The 14,745-nt window shown below is 55.4% G+C and overlaps 2 protein-coding genes across 4 annotated transcripts; one reads left to right on the forward strand and one right to left on the reverse strand.

The window, feature by feature from the left end:
- Positions 1 to 5,349: 5,349 nt before the first annotated feature.
- Positions 5,350 to 10,825, forward strand: LOC113207283 (histone-lysine N-methyltransferase 2D-like). 3 transcript variants are annotated; one of them, XM_026423793.2, is made up of 5 exons: positions 5,350 to 5,591; positions 5,863 to 5,952; positions 6,119 to 6,790; positions 6,875 to 7,040; positions 8,260 to 10,825. In XM_026423793.2, exons 1-5 carry the CDS (start codon positions 5,359 to 5,361, stop codon positions 8,893 to 8,895), a joined length of 1,797 nt encoding a protein of 598 aa, XP_026279578.2. In that variant the 5' UTR covers positions 5,350 to 5,358; the 3' UTR covers positions 8,896 to 10,825. The 3 variants fall into 3 exon arrangements, with proteins under 3 accessions (XP_026279578.2, XP_026279596.2, XP_052120538.1); XM_026423811.2 differs by having other exon boundaries at positions 5,350 to 5,585; XM_052264578.1 differs by lacking the exon at positions 5,863 to 5,952 and having other exon boundaries at positions 5,350 to 5,585.
- A 130-nt stretch (positions 10,826 to 10,955) lies between these two features.
- On the reverse strand, positions 10,956 to 14,056 carry LOC113207308 (translocon-associated protein subunit alpha). Its single transcript, XM_026423820.2, has 5 exons — positions 13,887 to 14,056; positions 13,087 to 13,272; positions 12,651 to 12,910; positions 12,294 to 12,570; positions 10,956 to 12,206 (listed from the first exon to the last, which is right to left on the reverse strand). The coding sequence occupies exons 1-5, from the start codon at positions 13,948 to 13,950 to the stop codon at positions 12,115 to 12,117; spliced, it is 879 nt and encodes a 292-aa protein (XP_026279605.1). The 5' UTR covers positions 13,951 to 14,056; the 3' UTR covers positions 10,956 to 12,114.
- Between the last annotated feature and the right edge of the window lie 689 nt (positions 14,057 to 14,745).

Below are 14,745 nucleotides of genomic sequence, written 5' to 3' on the forward strand. Positions count from 1 at the left end.
CAGTATCGGCGGCCTGGATCGCGGGGCGGCGGGGTGGCCGCGGGCGGGGCGGGAGACTCTCGCCGTCGCTGGGCTCGGTCCGGGGTCGCGGACGGCCGCCCGCCCTTGAGCATGGAGCCTAGAACACGTGTTCTCTACCCCGCTATCTAAACACAATGTGTGGGGTGGGGCGGGGCGGGGCGTACCGACCAGTCGCGGCCTGCTGCGTCCGCCTCGCCTCGCCCCGCCCGACTCGACCCCGCCGCCGCCCCGCGCTTACCGCGCCCCCACCGCGCAGACTATAAATAGCGAGATAAGGTGATGTCAATGCGCGGCTGTGAGTCACTGCTGCCCGCCCGGCCCGGCCCCGCGCACACAGCTTGTGCACAGCTGCAGGCGGCGGCCCCGGCGGCCCCCGCCCCCCGCGACCTCAGTGTGCGGAGCGGCGGCGCACTTCCATGTTCCGGTGCGCGCGCGGCTGGCGGCGAGTGCTGCTCATTGCTCATCGTCCCTCTCATTGAAGTTGCGCCATACCACCGCGCGCCCGCCCCGCCCCCGATTGGACGCCGTTGACGCGACTCCTCGTATCTGCTCGCGCCCGGCGGCCCCGCGCGGTGGCAGATTCTGTATCGCTTTATTGTATTGAGTCACGTTCGCTGCTCGTTATCTCGTCTGGCCGCCCTTTTATTTGTTATTATTTTGGCGAGAGGTTTCGGTTCGTCTGTGTAATGGTTTTCCCTATAATTTTTTTATTTCCTTACTGCCGACGTTCCGTTTCGGCTGACGGCCCGTCGCTGGTTGACGGCGCGCCGCCGCCCCACGCTCCCCGCGCGCTGGTCGAAATGCGACCCGGAAGTTTGCCCGGATCCTGTGACATGGCGGCGGAGGGCGGCCACCCCCGTCCGGCCCCAGGGGCATAAATTAAGGGTGACGTGTGTAAAGGGGTTGAAACGGACGCGTTCGAAAACTAACGCCGTTCCCCTCCTTGTGGCGCGGCCGCTATGCTGGCGCCGCAAGGCGAGGATTGGTGAGGGGGAGGGGGCGGAGGGAGGTCCTGGGAAGGGGGTAGTTTTCCGTCGGGCGCACCCTTCACACCCACCCCTCACGTTGACCCCGGAAGCGCCGGGCTGGCGGGCTCTTCTCGCGTCACCTTTCGTGACGGCCCGAGACACGCCCCGCCCCGCCCCGCCCCGCCCGGGGGCCCGCCGGGGGCCCCGTGGGAACGCGGCGCTTGGAATGTCAACGCGTTGCGTGCCGTGGCTGAGTGGACCAGATGAGTTCGGAAAACGATGTGTGTGCAGTGTGATGATGGTGCGTGCCGCGCTGGACTCCAAACTGCAAGCCCCCCCCCCCCCCTCCCTGCGCGCGCCCCGTGCCGTGAACGCGGGGGAAGGGGGAGGTTCTATTAAAAGCTTCCCTATTCTTTTCCCTTTTTCATATTTCGTAATCTCTGCGAGACGTCCGGATGTAAGTAGTTGGGCGATAGTCATCTGCTGTGTTCATAAATAGCACCCCAAAATTTTCTTTCCCTCTCCGGGCAGGCTGGCGGGGGCTGGAGCGCCTGTGGGTAGGCCACCCGCCGCGGGCGCCTGCCGTCGGTTGCCTAGCTCCCCGGCGCTCCGCTTGGAGGGTTGGAGCTGGCGAGAGCTGGTTGGCGAGCCGTGGAGAGGGAGGGGCGCTTCTTCCTCTTGGCGTGTACTCCGCTTCCACCGGGGCTCGGCCTGGTGGGTGGCGCGGCGGGCACGCGGCCCCATTCATGGCTCCCGGGGCGGGGCCGGGCGGGGCCGGCGGGGCGCAGGTGCTGTGCAGCATTGATCCTCCGCCCCCGCCCGCCGCTCTGCCCCCGCCCTGAGCGCCGCGCGCCGCCCCCGGGGGGCCCTCCTAGCTCCGGCGCGCTTGCTCCGCGAATAGGTCTGCCATTCATGCCATCCGCGGCTGTAGGACTGCGAAGGGATTCACGCTTGCGGCCCCCAAGGGCTGCTGGTCCTGGTGCGCCTTCAGCCTTCAAGCGTGTGGTCCCCGGGGCTGGGCTGGTCCTGGTGCGCCTTCAGCCTTCAGCGTGTGGCCCCCGGGGGCTGGGCTGGTCTGGTGCGCCTTCAGCCTTCAGCGTGTGGCCCCCGGGGCTGGGCTGGTCCTGGTGCGCCTTCAGCGTGTGGCCCCCGGGGGCTGGGCTGGTCCTGGTGCGCCTTCAGCCTTCAGCGTGTGGCCCCCCAGGGCTGGGCTGGTCCTGGTGCGCCTTCAGCCTTCAGCGCCGCTGATAAGGGGCGGCCCACGCTGCTATCGGGCCGCCTGCTGGAGGGAGAGGCGGGCGCTGCCGCCGCGCTCGTAATGGAGTTATTTCTGCCCCCTTTTGTTTGGGCCGCGCGGACGACGACCCGCCGCACCGAGAGCGGCGCACCGCTATTTTGGGTTTGGCCTGGGCGGGCGCGGCAAGGCGAGCACGACAAGGCGCCGCCCGCGCGACACCGACGGCGCGGCAGCGCGACGCCCCCGCCGCGGCTGGAGCAGCCGGGACACTCAGGTGGTGATGCCTTGAGCAGGACCCGGGGGTGCCACGCCCTGCTGCTGTGCGGTGCCGAGCTCAGCTCAGCTCAGCACATGTCGTACGCGACGGTGGAGCAGAGTGAGTGGCGGTCGTCACCTTATCTCTTTGACACACACGCGTCTGAGAATGAAATGCCGCTCTCTTCTCCGTGGTGTGGTGCTGCACGCCCCCCGGTTGATGTCGTGGTTTCCTTTCGCCGCGACCTCGCCTTTTGCTCCTATCGGCAGAGTGGATTGGTTGAATGGATGGTGTGGCGGAGCGGGGGCGGCGAGCGGGCTTATCGTGGGGCTCGTGTGTCCCGGGGGCGGGCCGGGGGCGGGCCGCGGGAGTGATGAATGGGTCCGCCTGCACTTAGAGCCGAGTGCTGCCCCTGCTCCCCCGCCCCCGAGCGCGCAGCCACGCACCCGCTTCGTGCATATCCCATGCGGCACTTCCGCTTGCCCGGCTCGGCCCTGGAGCGCCCGCCCTCCCCCTGCCCGCCCCCCCGTCCGGGGTGGAGGCGGTGGTTTTAGGGGCGGGGAGTGGCGCCCTGCGGGTCTTCCACGCGGCGCTGTGCGGTGCTGAGGCCCCTCCGCGCGCCCCGCCCCGCCGCCCCCATCCTCCCAGGGGAGGGGCCGCCTCCTCCCCTCCGTCCCCCCTCCCCCCTCGCCCGGAGCAACTGGAGGAGGGGTCCCCTCCCTCGCGCGCGCTTCCTACTCACTCCACGCACACGCCGCCCCCGCTGCCCCCACCCCCTCGTTGGGCCTGGCTTTGGTGAATGGGCGCTCGCCTGGTCGATATACGCCGCAAGGGCAAGGTCGCCTCCCTTCGCCATCCCGCCTTTTCCTACTCCTCCTCCTTCTCCTCTTCCTCCTCCCCGGCCCTTCTCCGTGACGTCACTCCGAACGCTGCTTCCGTTTTTGCTGGCCATGTAGGGGATGATGATGGTGATGTGGTCCGATCTGGTGGTTTGGGTGATGGGGATAACCCGGGTCGGTCCAAGCGTCCAGCGGCGCCGTGCTGCGGGAGGTTGGCGTGTCTACAACGGCGGCGTTGTAATCGATGCCTCGTTGTTCCGTGTCCGGAGACGAGGCGGCGACGGGCCGGGGCAGGAAGGCGGCTCACTCGCGCCTAGTTTGTTTGATTAGGCGCGTACAGGGCGGGGCGGGGCGGGTCCGGGCCGGCCGCGCTGTCGAAAGCTCTGAGGGATCATCTCGGAGATAAGATAGCGCGGGCGGTAGCTGCTGGTGTCCTGCTATCGGCCGGCCGGCTGGGCTGGGCGCTGAGCTGGGCCTGCTTGGCGGGGCGCGGTACACTGAACAAGCCTTGGCGTGCTTTTCTGTTACGTGTGTTGCCTTCTTATCTGACGGACGGGGCGCGGGCTTCGTACGTTATTGCGAAGTGACCGTTGGCGACCGGACTGTCCGTCCGTCCGTCCCTCAGCAGCAGCGACACGCGATGAGGAAGGCGGCCGAGTCACTTTCGCGACGACCTCTGCCACGCCGCGGGGGCGTGGGGCGTGGGCCCGGCCCACCACCACCCTGCGCGCCAAGGAAACGGCGAGGCCGAGAGAGAGAGGCGCGGCCGGGCGGAGGAAGGACGAGAAGCGGAAAAAAGAGACGGGTGGGAGGGTGTGAGAGGCACTCCAGGCCCTTCTCCTCCAGCCCACGTCCGCGGGGGCGGGTGGTTGGTGGAGTGGGATATTTTCTTGGAGTAAATGTCTGCCGTCGTGGGTGGTGGGGAGGCGAAGAATGGAGAGGGCGAGGATGGATGTTTGGGGTAGAGATGGTGTTTTCCAAGGCAAACACTTTCGCAACAACTTCAGCGCGCCGTCCTTTCAGTGAGTTTCGCCGAGCTCAGAGTATTTCTTTTTGTTGCTCGTCTATAAAAGTATCGAGCTTGTTCAACACCTTTTGCTTCGTAAAGTTTCCTTAAAGAAGTCATCCCTCAGCCCCCATAACATCCCCCCGCGGTGCCTGCTCGTGCTCGTGCTGCGACCTTTCTGTCCGTTTCGTGTGGCGCCCCGTGCCCCACCCGCCCGCGAGCTGACCCCTGACCTTTCGCGCGCTTCTGCGCGGCCTTCTCTCTATCCTCCCTAACGGCCCTTGTGTTTGTGGTCGGGGCGGCCGGGGGTAGGAGGAAGGGGCGGGTGGTCCACCTACCCACCCCTGACGACCGCCGCCGCCCGCGCGTCCATTTCCAGCGCTGTCCTGTGAATAGTGGCGATTGTGTCCGAAACTCTGAGCATCAGCCTGTCGCGGTTCGGTTCGTGTCTGGCACCCTCGCCCTGGACGCGGGGGGAGAGGGAGGGGGGGACTGGGATGAGGGCGCTGAACGGATTAGCACGTCTCCTAGACCGGATCGGATTGCGGATCGCTGCGACCGCTCTGTCGGCCGGCAGCAGCCGCCCGGTCCACGAGGCTGACACGATCCGGATCTACTCCGAGGGGTCCCCCACTTCCAAAATAGGTGTACAACGAGTTGCCGAGTTGGCGAGTTGCCGCGAGTAGGGCGCGAGTTGGGATCAATTTTTAGAGAGTTTTGCGCGATTTTGGCGCGAGTTTTAGCGATTTTCACGCGAGTTTTCGCGAGTTATCGTGAGTTTTCGCGAGTTGTCGCGAGTTGAACGCGAGTTTAGCGCGAGTTGGGCGCGGCTAAGTGTACAACGAGTTGACGAGTGGGGGACCCCTCGATCTACTCGGCTCATCTCGGTCTCGGCGTCCTTGACTAAGGCCTTTGGCAGGACCAAGCCGTTAGCATTTGAGGGGAAAGTGCGATTGTGTTCTTTTTCTCGTTTCAAGTTTTCTCGTTTTGGATCTTCTTGGCGTCAGCTCGAGGTTGTTTATCAGTTTGACATGGTGTGTTTTTTCTTCTCTTTGCAGACTTTGAACGAGATGTTATCCGCGGGACTCGCCGTGGAGCCGCCTCATCGGGTCGGCCATGGCCTGGGCTCCAGCCTGGGGGCGGGCCTGGGCGCCGGCCTGGGGGCGGCGCTGGGGGCTGGCCTAGGGCCCCCCTCTCACCTCCCCATGCTCAACGCCTTCACCAGCGGAGAGTTCCTCCGGCCGATGCCTCCTCATAGGTGGGTGTAAGTTGATCACGCCATTAGGGAAGGGGTCTACTACGTATTCCATTTAGAGACATAGTTTCGCAGCTAGAACACTCCATTGGTACATAGTCCTAGTGTTTTAATTGTATAAGTAGGCATTTTATAATGTTTAGAGATTAAATATCCTAAATTGTTTTTAACTTTAATGTAGCCTAGAGTTATCCTTTAGTCTGAATCTTGTAGTGAATTTTATATTTTTTCTTGCTTTGCGTTTTTATTTATTTTTTCGATTATTGCTTTTTTCGCATAGACCGGGAGAGCCTGGTCCTGGCGCTGCAATGTTTTCCCAACCTGATTTGAGGTTTTGGCTGCACCACCAACAGCAGCAACATTTAGCAAGGTAAGCTTTCGCTTAGATTTTAAGTTCGTTTTTTTTTTTCCCGTCTGAATCTAGTTCGTATGTATTGTCCCATTTTTAACCCTCCTAGTGCATGCCGTGTGCTTCATAGAGCTCACCGCAGTGCCTTTCGTCGCCGAATCTCACTGTTTCTACGTTGATGTTGCAGGTATGCCGCGAGCCAGTCTGTGAGTCACCACCGCCTGCCGCAGCAGAGCCCGACGCCCAGCCCGCAGGCGGCCCCGCCCACCGTGGCGCCCCCGGCGCCCTCCCCCGCCCCCGTCAACCTGAGCGCTGGCCACAAGGACGACAAGGAGCGGCACCCGCACGGCGCCACCATGGGCTACCACTACTACCCCATGGCAGCGCCCCTGTACCCGCCCGCGCCCTACTCGCCCTACGGCTCGCGCCTGCAGCCCCAGGACGCGCCCGCCGCCTACTCGCCCCCCGCAGCCTCGCCCGCGCCCCTGCCGCCCCCGAGCCACCCGGCCCCCAAGCCGGCCGTGGCCTCCAAGACCTTCAAGGTGCCGGTCCCCGCCGGCCCTCCCTCCAGCAGCAAGGATAGCTCCAAGCACCGCGCGCACCAGCCCAAGCATTCGCCCATGTCCACCACCACCTCTACCACCTCCATGCTGCCGCCCCTGGCCTCGTCGACGCCCATCATGACGACGACGGCGACGCCCCACCACCCTCTGCACTCCTCGTCGGTCTCGCAGGACTACCTCCATCCCGCCTTGGCGCCCGCCCTGTCGGGCGCCTCTGTTCCCGCTCCCCATCCAGCACCCGCCACGGCCGCGGCCGCCACCACCCTGCCGCAGTTCTGGAAGGGCTCCTTCATCAGGTAAGTTGTCGGCCGAGCCAGGTTGTCAAGCGTCGTCGCTCGCATATTGGCAGTTCCGTTCACGAGGCCTCTCTTTTCCGACAGGCTGGCGTCCGGAGAGCTCAAGAGGGTGCAGGAGATGAAGGCCGAGGACTTCGTGGCCTCCGCCGAGCGGAACCCGACCCTCAAGGCGGACCCCGCTACCGTAGTCAGGATACAGTCCACGCACAGCTGCAGGGTGTCCATCGCGCTCAGCGTCGGCGGCACGGAGGTGAGTCTAGGTCTAGGTCCAGGTCCTTCCGCGGCGCCGACAGAACACGTGACGTGACCTTCAGGGCAATACGAGGCGAGGCGAGGCGGGACCCGTCGTCTCGGGGACATGCCGCGGCGCGGAGAGGGCCTAACGGCGCGGCCCTCTGTTCGCTTCGTGATGTGCCCCCCCCCCCTCCTCCCTCAACACACACTCTCCTCTCAATCCCACTCCTGGCGCGTTCCTTACCGCCCCGCCCGCCGGGCGCAGGCTGCACGCTGCAGGTATGCTGCAGGCAGATGGGTTAATGACCTCCCTTCCCCCTTCTCCCTTCTCTTCTCGCACCTCTCCCTGGTTGCTGCGGAGAGTCGCTTAACGTCGTTGGTGTCACACACACACACACAATCGCGCGCGCGCGCTCGGCTCTCCTCTTATGCCCTGCGGCCGGAGAGATGAGATGGGAGGGGGGGGGGGGCTCATGCCGAATTCCGTGGCGTTGGCTCGACGTCTCGACGTGCTGGAACCAGAGAGCCCCACGTCAGCGTCAGGACCACGGCACATCAATGGCCCCGAGGCTTCCCCAGTCACGCCGGGAATGCGCCACGGCTTTCTTCTATTTGATCAAAGGGCTCTTCGGGACGGCCCGGCGCGCCGGTCGGTCTGCTCCCTCCCCTTCTCCGGCCGACCGCGCCGAGATCGAGATAGCGATCCCAATAAATTACCTTCCCGTTTCGAATATTTGAAGAGTGTCGGACCTCGCCGTCGGCTCGCCTCACTCACACGTGCGACGTGGAGTGAGTGCATGGTTAAGGGAAGGGGTGACGCGGATGGCGACCTTTGCAAGGTCAATGTATCGAGTCGAGGGAACGACAGAGATGGGACTCGGAATGTGGTAGTCACTGGACTGGAGTGTAGTAGGGGGAGGTGGGAGCGGGCGGTGGGGCGGGACAGGCGGGGAGGGAGCAGGAGGAGGGAGATCAAAGATACGCTCTCCGTGGAATGCGGATCGAGATTGAAATGAAGATTCAAGTCGGTTGGCCGCAGCCGCTCGCGGCTCTCGGCTCGGCAAGCAACTGACACGCCGTCTGATGGTCCGACGGGGACCAGCGGCGAGCACTCCATGTGTTGCTTTTGTGTTCTCTCGGAAAATTCGCATGCAGCCTATCACAAATTTGGATTAGGTGATGCATAAATTTCCTGTTGAATGGTTTCTTACCCGTTGCCTCTCTTCTTGTTTCAGTCGGAGATCGAGACCACCTCGGAGCACCCCTTCTTCGTGTACGGCAACGGCTGGGCCTCGTGTTCGCCGGAGCGGTCGCTGCAGTTACTGGGACTGAGCTGTCGGACGCTGCAGGTCGGAGACGTCGTTGTGTCCTTGACGCACCGCCAGCAGCAGCAGCAACCACAACAGCCACAGCAGCAGCAGCAGCAGCAGCAACCTCCGCCACCGCAGCCGCCAAAGGCGACCCAAAGGTCTCAGGCCTCCACTGGTGCACGGGGAGGACGGGGCAAGAAGCAGCAGCAGCAGCAACAGCAACAGTTATTACAACAACAATTACAACAGCAGCAACAGCAGCAGCAGCAACAGCTTCATCAGCAACAACTCCACCAACAACAACAGCACCATCAGCAACAACAGCACCAGCATCATCACCAGCAGCATCAGGCCGTCAACCTACCACCACCCACCGGCCACCCTAGAACACAGCATCTCCCCGGCCCCGCCTCCACGCCCTCCGCCTCGGACTCCTCGGCGGCGTCCATGGCCGGGAAGAAGCGGCGGTGGTCGGCCCCGGACCAGCTGGCCGCCGCCGCCGCCGAGGAGGCCGCCGCCCAAGCGGCCATGCCCTCCAAGCTAGCTAGGGTCCCGGAGTAGCACGGGCAGCCCGTCCTCGCTCCCGTCCGGGAGTGACGTGCCACGCTGTGGCACGTCGACGAGGGAAATAAAAGAAACGAAAGGTGGCTAGACGTGTTGCTTGAATTCGCTGGACCGGACAACGGGCCCTGTGCGGGCAGGAGCCTGGCACGACGTTCTAGTCACCTTTGTCCCTCGTCGGCGTGCTGGGCTGGAGTTCCTAGCACTCGTACATTGTGCTGTACATTGCCTTCCGCGCCGCCCCGCGCCGTCACGCTATGTCTGCAGCGCGTCATTGTGATCTCACTGCTTGTAGGGACTTTTGAGCAGAGCGATGTGATAGGAAAATCTGGGACTTGGATCTCTCGCTGATGTATAGCAGGTCCCAAAGCCACGTTTCGTGTTGATTAGTTTATTTAGCAAAGCGTTCGGGAGCGTTTTTGGAAACTCTCGTGACATATTGTCACGATTGTGTGAACGCATCCAGTGATTTCCTTATGTATTGACTGGACTTACTGTCTGGATTATTTCTTCTTTTTTTTTATTTGTCATTGTAGCTCATCCAGTGATTGAAGAGATTAAGTTATTCTATCTGTTAAGAAAAAAGATTTTACTGGAAGAATTAGCTCATCAAACCTGATAGAACTGACAACATTATCGGGCTCATTTGACGCTAATTAGTACTTAGTACTTTTCTAGAGTCATTCTCCTTTTATCATTTATGTAATGCATTTTATTCAATCGTACAAAGACTTTTATTTTTGCGTTGGAAAGAATTTCGTGTTAATGCTTACTTTAATTTGTGACTGAAAATTGTAATTTCTGTCTGTTATGATTTATTTTTTTTCAGACGGAAAAAGAAACAACATCTCATTTAAAATTAATTTTTGTGCAATCATAATTTTTTAGTACATTCTATTCTGTGGATGTAGAGCTTCTGCTCAGATGTAGAGCAACTGTGCCAAAACCATTGCCATATGACGCACAATACAAATTGTAAGTTATTTTAGATCTGCGGGTGAGGTGCAATGGGTTGTTATTTTTTAATTAATTTTATGAAGATTGTTGCTCTTGCAATCAGTGGAGGAAGATTATTGTAATTTTGCATCCAGAAATTACCTAAAGTGTTCCCTTCCTCTTTCTCTCTCTTCATCTCTTCTTGCTTTCACCTATTTTTGAGAATATTGACCAGGAGCTTAACATCCAAAGTACCTATCTTACTATTTTCTGTGTCCATTTCAAAATTACGCTGAGGAGAGAGAAATGTCTGTGGTTTGGTGCATTTTTGAGCTGTTTTGCTCTAATCCTGTCACCTAAGGTGAAGCTAACTATGTGCCATGCAGTAGACTTTAATTGTGAGCAGCAGCTTCAACCAAATTAAATATGTAGCCATTATTTGTAGTAAGAGGTGGTCTGTTGACTGATCTCATTGCCATTTGCTTTGTTGTCTGATCATGCCTCTGTCATTCTCAAATGGCAAATTGTGGTGCTGTTTACTTCTGATAGGAAATTTTAAATTAGATTGAGTATGTTATTGACTGTTGGTCATTAAATTTTAAAAAATAAATGATTTATTAATTGTTGACTATAGTCTATGTGTGAAAGAAACACAAATGAAATGCATAATTATTGAATTGTATATATACAAAGGCATTCTGACCTAGCAGTTATGCTCTTTTTGTTTATATTACGTCGCATGTGGTGATGTCTGTGATTTATGATATTGGTAATCTTTTTGTTGCAACTTGAGTTAAATTTCATGTTAATGTTAATTCTTGGACTGATGGGCAGGAAATTCTGAATGAACAAGAATTGTTCATTGTGGATTTGTATCCGACCATGGTAGTTGTGTATTTAATGATGGAACTGATTGTACATATTGTTTTTGAATTATGTAAAGTGTTACCCACTATTAAAGCTTTGTTAAATTAAAAAGTAAAATAGAAATTTATTCTACTTTATTTCTTTTCCTAACTGGACACACATTCCTACTTTAGACGCCGTTGGAATTCCAGCAGAGCTTTTAAAAATATTTTGGGGATCCAATCTTTGTAACATCTTGACTACAAAAACAGAACAAATTGTAGTTTTAAGACTTTATTTGTCTTCCTCCTCAGCAAACAGTTTACACAATCCTTTAGTTCAAGCCCAAAAATCTCATTTTGCAACTTAGGCTTTGATGTTATTGTGTGCCTTCTAAAAGTTTAGGGACCATTCCAAAACAAATTTACACTCGTTGAGACTCTACATTACATTCATTGTTCAGTTCATGCAAAGTGAACGAGCATGTTATGTAACAGAAATCAGTCACAGTTCCTCACAGAGGAAATACAGTGCGACATGAAGAGATTTAGTCTACCAAGAAATTCACTTGTCAGAAGTCTTTTCTGGTAGAGGGTTTCGAGTCTAAACCGTCTTCATTTATCTCAAAGACACACACATGTATAATATAAATATATTACATCAGAAACACTAAATAAAAAAGATAACAGGCTAGCTCTCGCAAGAGGTCTGCCTCCAACAATTGAGATCTACCTAGGCTCATTTACATACAAATACATGGTACCAGAACAAATTACTCATTTCAAAAAACATAATCTCATTAACACTGGTAAAGAAATGTCAGAGGCATAAAAGAATATGAACACCAATTCAGTAGTATGAGAAGAGTAAACAGCTGCATCGTAAATCAACTGAGATACTCTAGACTAAGCATTTGACAGAAGGTTGTTCAAATGAAATGATAACAAGACCCTCAAATTGAGGATTAACAAGTCATCACAACATACTGAGTAACATTTCAATGAGTGTTCTAAATAGTCTCTTAAAATAGATCATAAAATTAAGCACATGGTCAAACCTATCAGCACTAAGTTGCAAAACAAAATTCAGCACAACCTTACCCTTGACAGGGCTTCATAACTCTTCTCTTTTTTTTTTCCACTTTAAAGGTAATTTTCAGTCAACATAAAAAATATAACATAAGTTAATACAAAAAATGACACAACATCTGATGTTTTTAAAATATTTAACATTTGTGCATTGATAATGAGCTTAGAGAAAGTATATGCACAGTTTGGAATCGTGTAGTTATCAACTGTTCTGTCAAGTACATTCAGTCTGTCATAAATAGTTGGTCTTTGACCATGATATCTGAATTACCCCACAGCCAGGCAAGAAGTCTTGTAATGCATTGCAGGAGCTGTGGCAGCCAATTATCTAAGTCGATATCACAATTTTTCAATCGTCTCCCTGAGCACGCTTAGCCTTCCTTGTCCTGGGGCTGGTTTTCTGTGATCTTGGGCTCATTTTAGGTGCTTTGGGAGATTTGTCTAAATAAGGAAAATTATAAGTTTTTAGAAACATATACACTTGATAGAAATTTTCTTTCCACAAACCTCATGATATTGTCTACTTACTAATGCTGTTGAGGGTCTCACGTGGGAGCCAGTCATAGTCAACATCGTTGGGATTGTTGGTTCCAGTCTCAACAGCAGGGTTTTTGCGACCGCCAGATCGGCCACCACGAGAGCCGCGGCCAACAGAGTACAGGAATTGTTGACCCGCAACAAGAAGAAGAACCACGCACGCAGCAAGGAACAAGTACAGGAAGAAGGTTTCACCATCCAATCCCTCTTCAATTTCAATGACGTTGACGGTTTCGTTGAAAACAGCTTGACGGTAGATAACACCAGCCTTTTCAAGAAAAAAGAAAAACAATGTTAGTAAAAGCCTAGCTATAAAAATTAAGCAAGATGCAAATGTTAATATCTTACAGCGTCTTTGTAGTGAAGGTTGACCGTGAATCCGAAAGGACGTCCGGCAAAAGTGTCAGCAGGAATGAAGGAGTACATGATTGTTGACTCGTGGGAAGGCTTGACAACCTGCTGGTAAGCAATGGTAGAGAAGTTCTGCATGTAGAAATTGTAGTCCATTGCGTATCTGAAAGACGCGTCAATCAACTCCAAAGTCATGTCCTGTTTGCCCTTGTTGGAGAAACCAACAAGGAACTCAGCAATTCTTCCAGCAGGGAGATCTGCAAATAAGGAAAAAAAGTTAATAATGTGAGTATGATGGCAAATCTAAATCTATGAAAGTAGGTCATTTGCCATTAAAAATTTGAATGTCTGAGTTTTTATAAAATAAGACAGTTCACTACTTCATTAATAATTAAATACAGATAATGAAACAGTGAAAAATTGTGCTACTCACCTAAAGAACTGCCTGGCACAGTAACAGGGTTTACAAACAAAATAGTAGTTTCAGCATCTGGCGAGGCTTTTGGTCCTGTATCATCATCTCCATCAGTAACTCCCTCATCCTTCACGGCAGTATCAGCCTCCTCAACATCAACAAGCTCTTCATCATCATCCTGGGCATACGCCACTAATTTGTTTCCTGAAATGTATGAGATAACGTTTAAGACAACTGAATCAGTATATCCACCTCCAAATGACAATCAGCCAGAGCGTAAGAAATAAAACTGTTTAGAGGTCTTGAAAACCTGAATTAATCTTGGTAATAAAAATTTGCTTTAGGGTCAGATAATCAATTTTAAATGTACTTCCGCTTCAATCATATGTTCAACGGAACTAACCTATATTCTTGAGTATGATAGGTTTTAAATATTTATGAAAGAACCAAGAATAAATTGAGTAAATACGAAGTTAATAAAAATTGAACAAATAATTACGAAACAAGAATTCGTCAGATAATGAGGCAATCACAAAAATATCAAATAGGAGAAACAGTAAGTCAGAATGAACATCTGGGACACTACTCGTCTCTTTTCCAAGGAAACTTAACTCATGAGATAATTTTCCTACAAAAAGGGTATATTTTCTAAATTAGTATAATCCTTCATTTTAAAATGCAGCCAACGAAATATTTGGAATAGCATTTGTAAACAAGTCAGTATATGCCACGTATTTTGGTGAGGTCTCATCACGGTCCAGTCGGTGTCTGAGTAACCGGCACCTGTAATTCCAAACTCCTGTAAACCCGGTACTTACCTCCATTTACGGTAAAGAGGACGGCCGGTAAAACCAGCAAGACCAATAATAAGAGTTTCTGCATATTTGCGGCAGCCGAATCAAACCGGCGACGTAGCTCACACGCACAGTGACAGACAGACAGAACGGCCGAGAGTGGGAAGGGAAGAGGGTTAGCGGACGCCTTGCCCGGCTGGATGGTGCTGCTGCTGCTGCCGCTGCAGCGGCGGCGGCGGCGGCCGCGGCTACGTCATCAGGGACGTGGAGACGTGGAGCTTGCTGGCGGCGGGCCGCGGGGCCGCCCCGCTGCCACAGCACCGCCTGCACGCCGCGTCACGCGGCCGCGGCGCTGACCCGACGCCTGTCCGCGTTTCAGCCGTCAAAGGTGTCCGATCGTCCATTGACGTTACTTTTCGCCCTGGCGTCGCGGCCCGGCGCACGTTTCGGGCCGCGAAAGCCCCCCGCGGCCGTCGCGGGGCCCGACCATCACACCGCGCGCAGGTTGCAGGCCCTGCGGCCGGCGGAAACGGGCTACGCGTTGGAACGGGTGGAGGGAAAGGACCGCTGGGAGGGAAGGCAAGGCGGCCAGGCGCCAGGCCAGAGGCGCCAGGTCGATCCAACCGGCGGCGTGCGCCATCCACGCCCTCGGGCAACATGCGAGCGATCATGAAGCTCATGAAGGCGACAACGAGGGCTGACTTGTCGCGGGGAACGACACGGTGCGGCGTAACGCCAACGCCCCCGCGAGGCGCCACGCGAGCCGCGGGCCGAGCCACGCAGCAGAGAGCGGAGCGGCCGCGCTCGGTCGTGCTCGGTCGGATGAGAAATACGGCGCCTGCCCCTCGCCCCTCGCCCCCCGCCCCCACTCCACCCCACCCCC

The sequence above is a fragment of the Frankliniella occidentalis genome, unplaced genomic scaffold (genome assembly GCF_000697945.3).
Source record: "Frankliniella occidentalis isolate FOCC.00 unplaced genomic scaffold, Focc_3.1 Scaffold20, whole genome shotgun sequence".
Classification (NCBI taxonomy): Eukaryota; Metazoa; Arthropoda; class Insecta; order Thysanoptera; family Thripidae; genus Frankliniella; species Frankliniella occidentalis.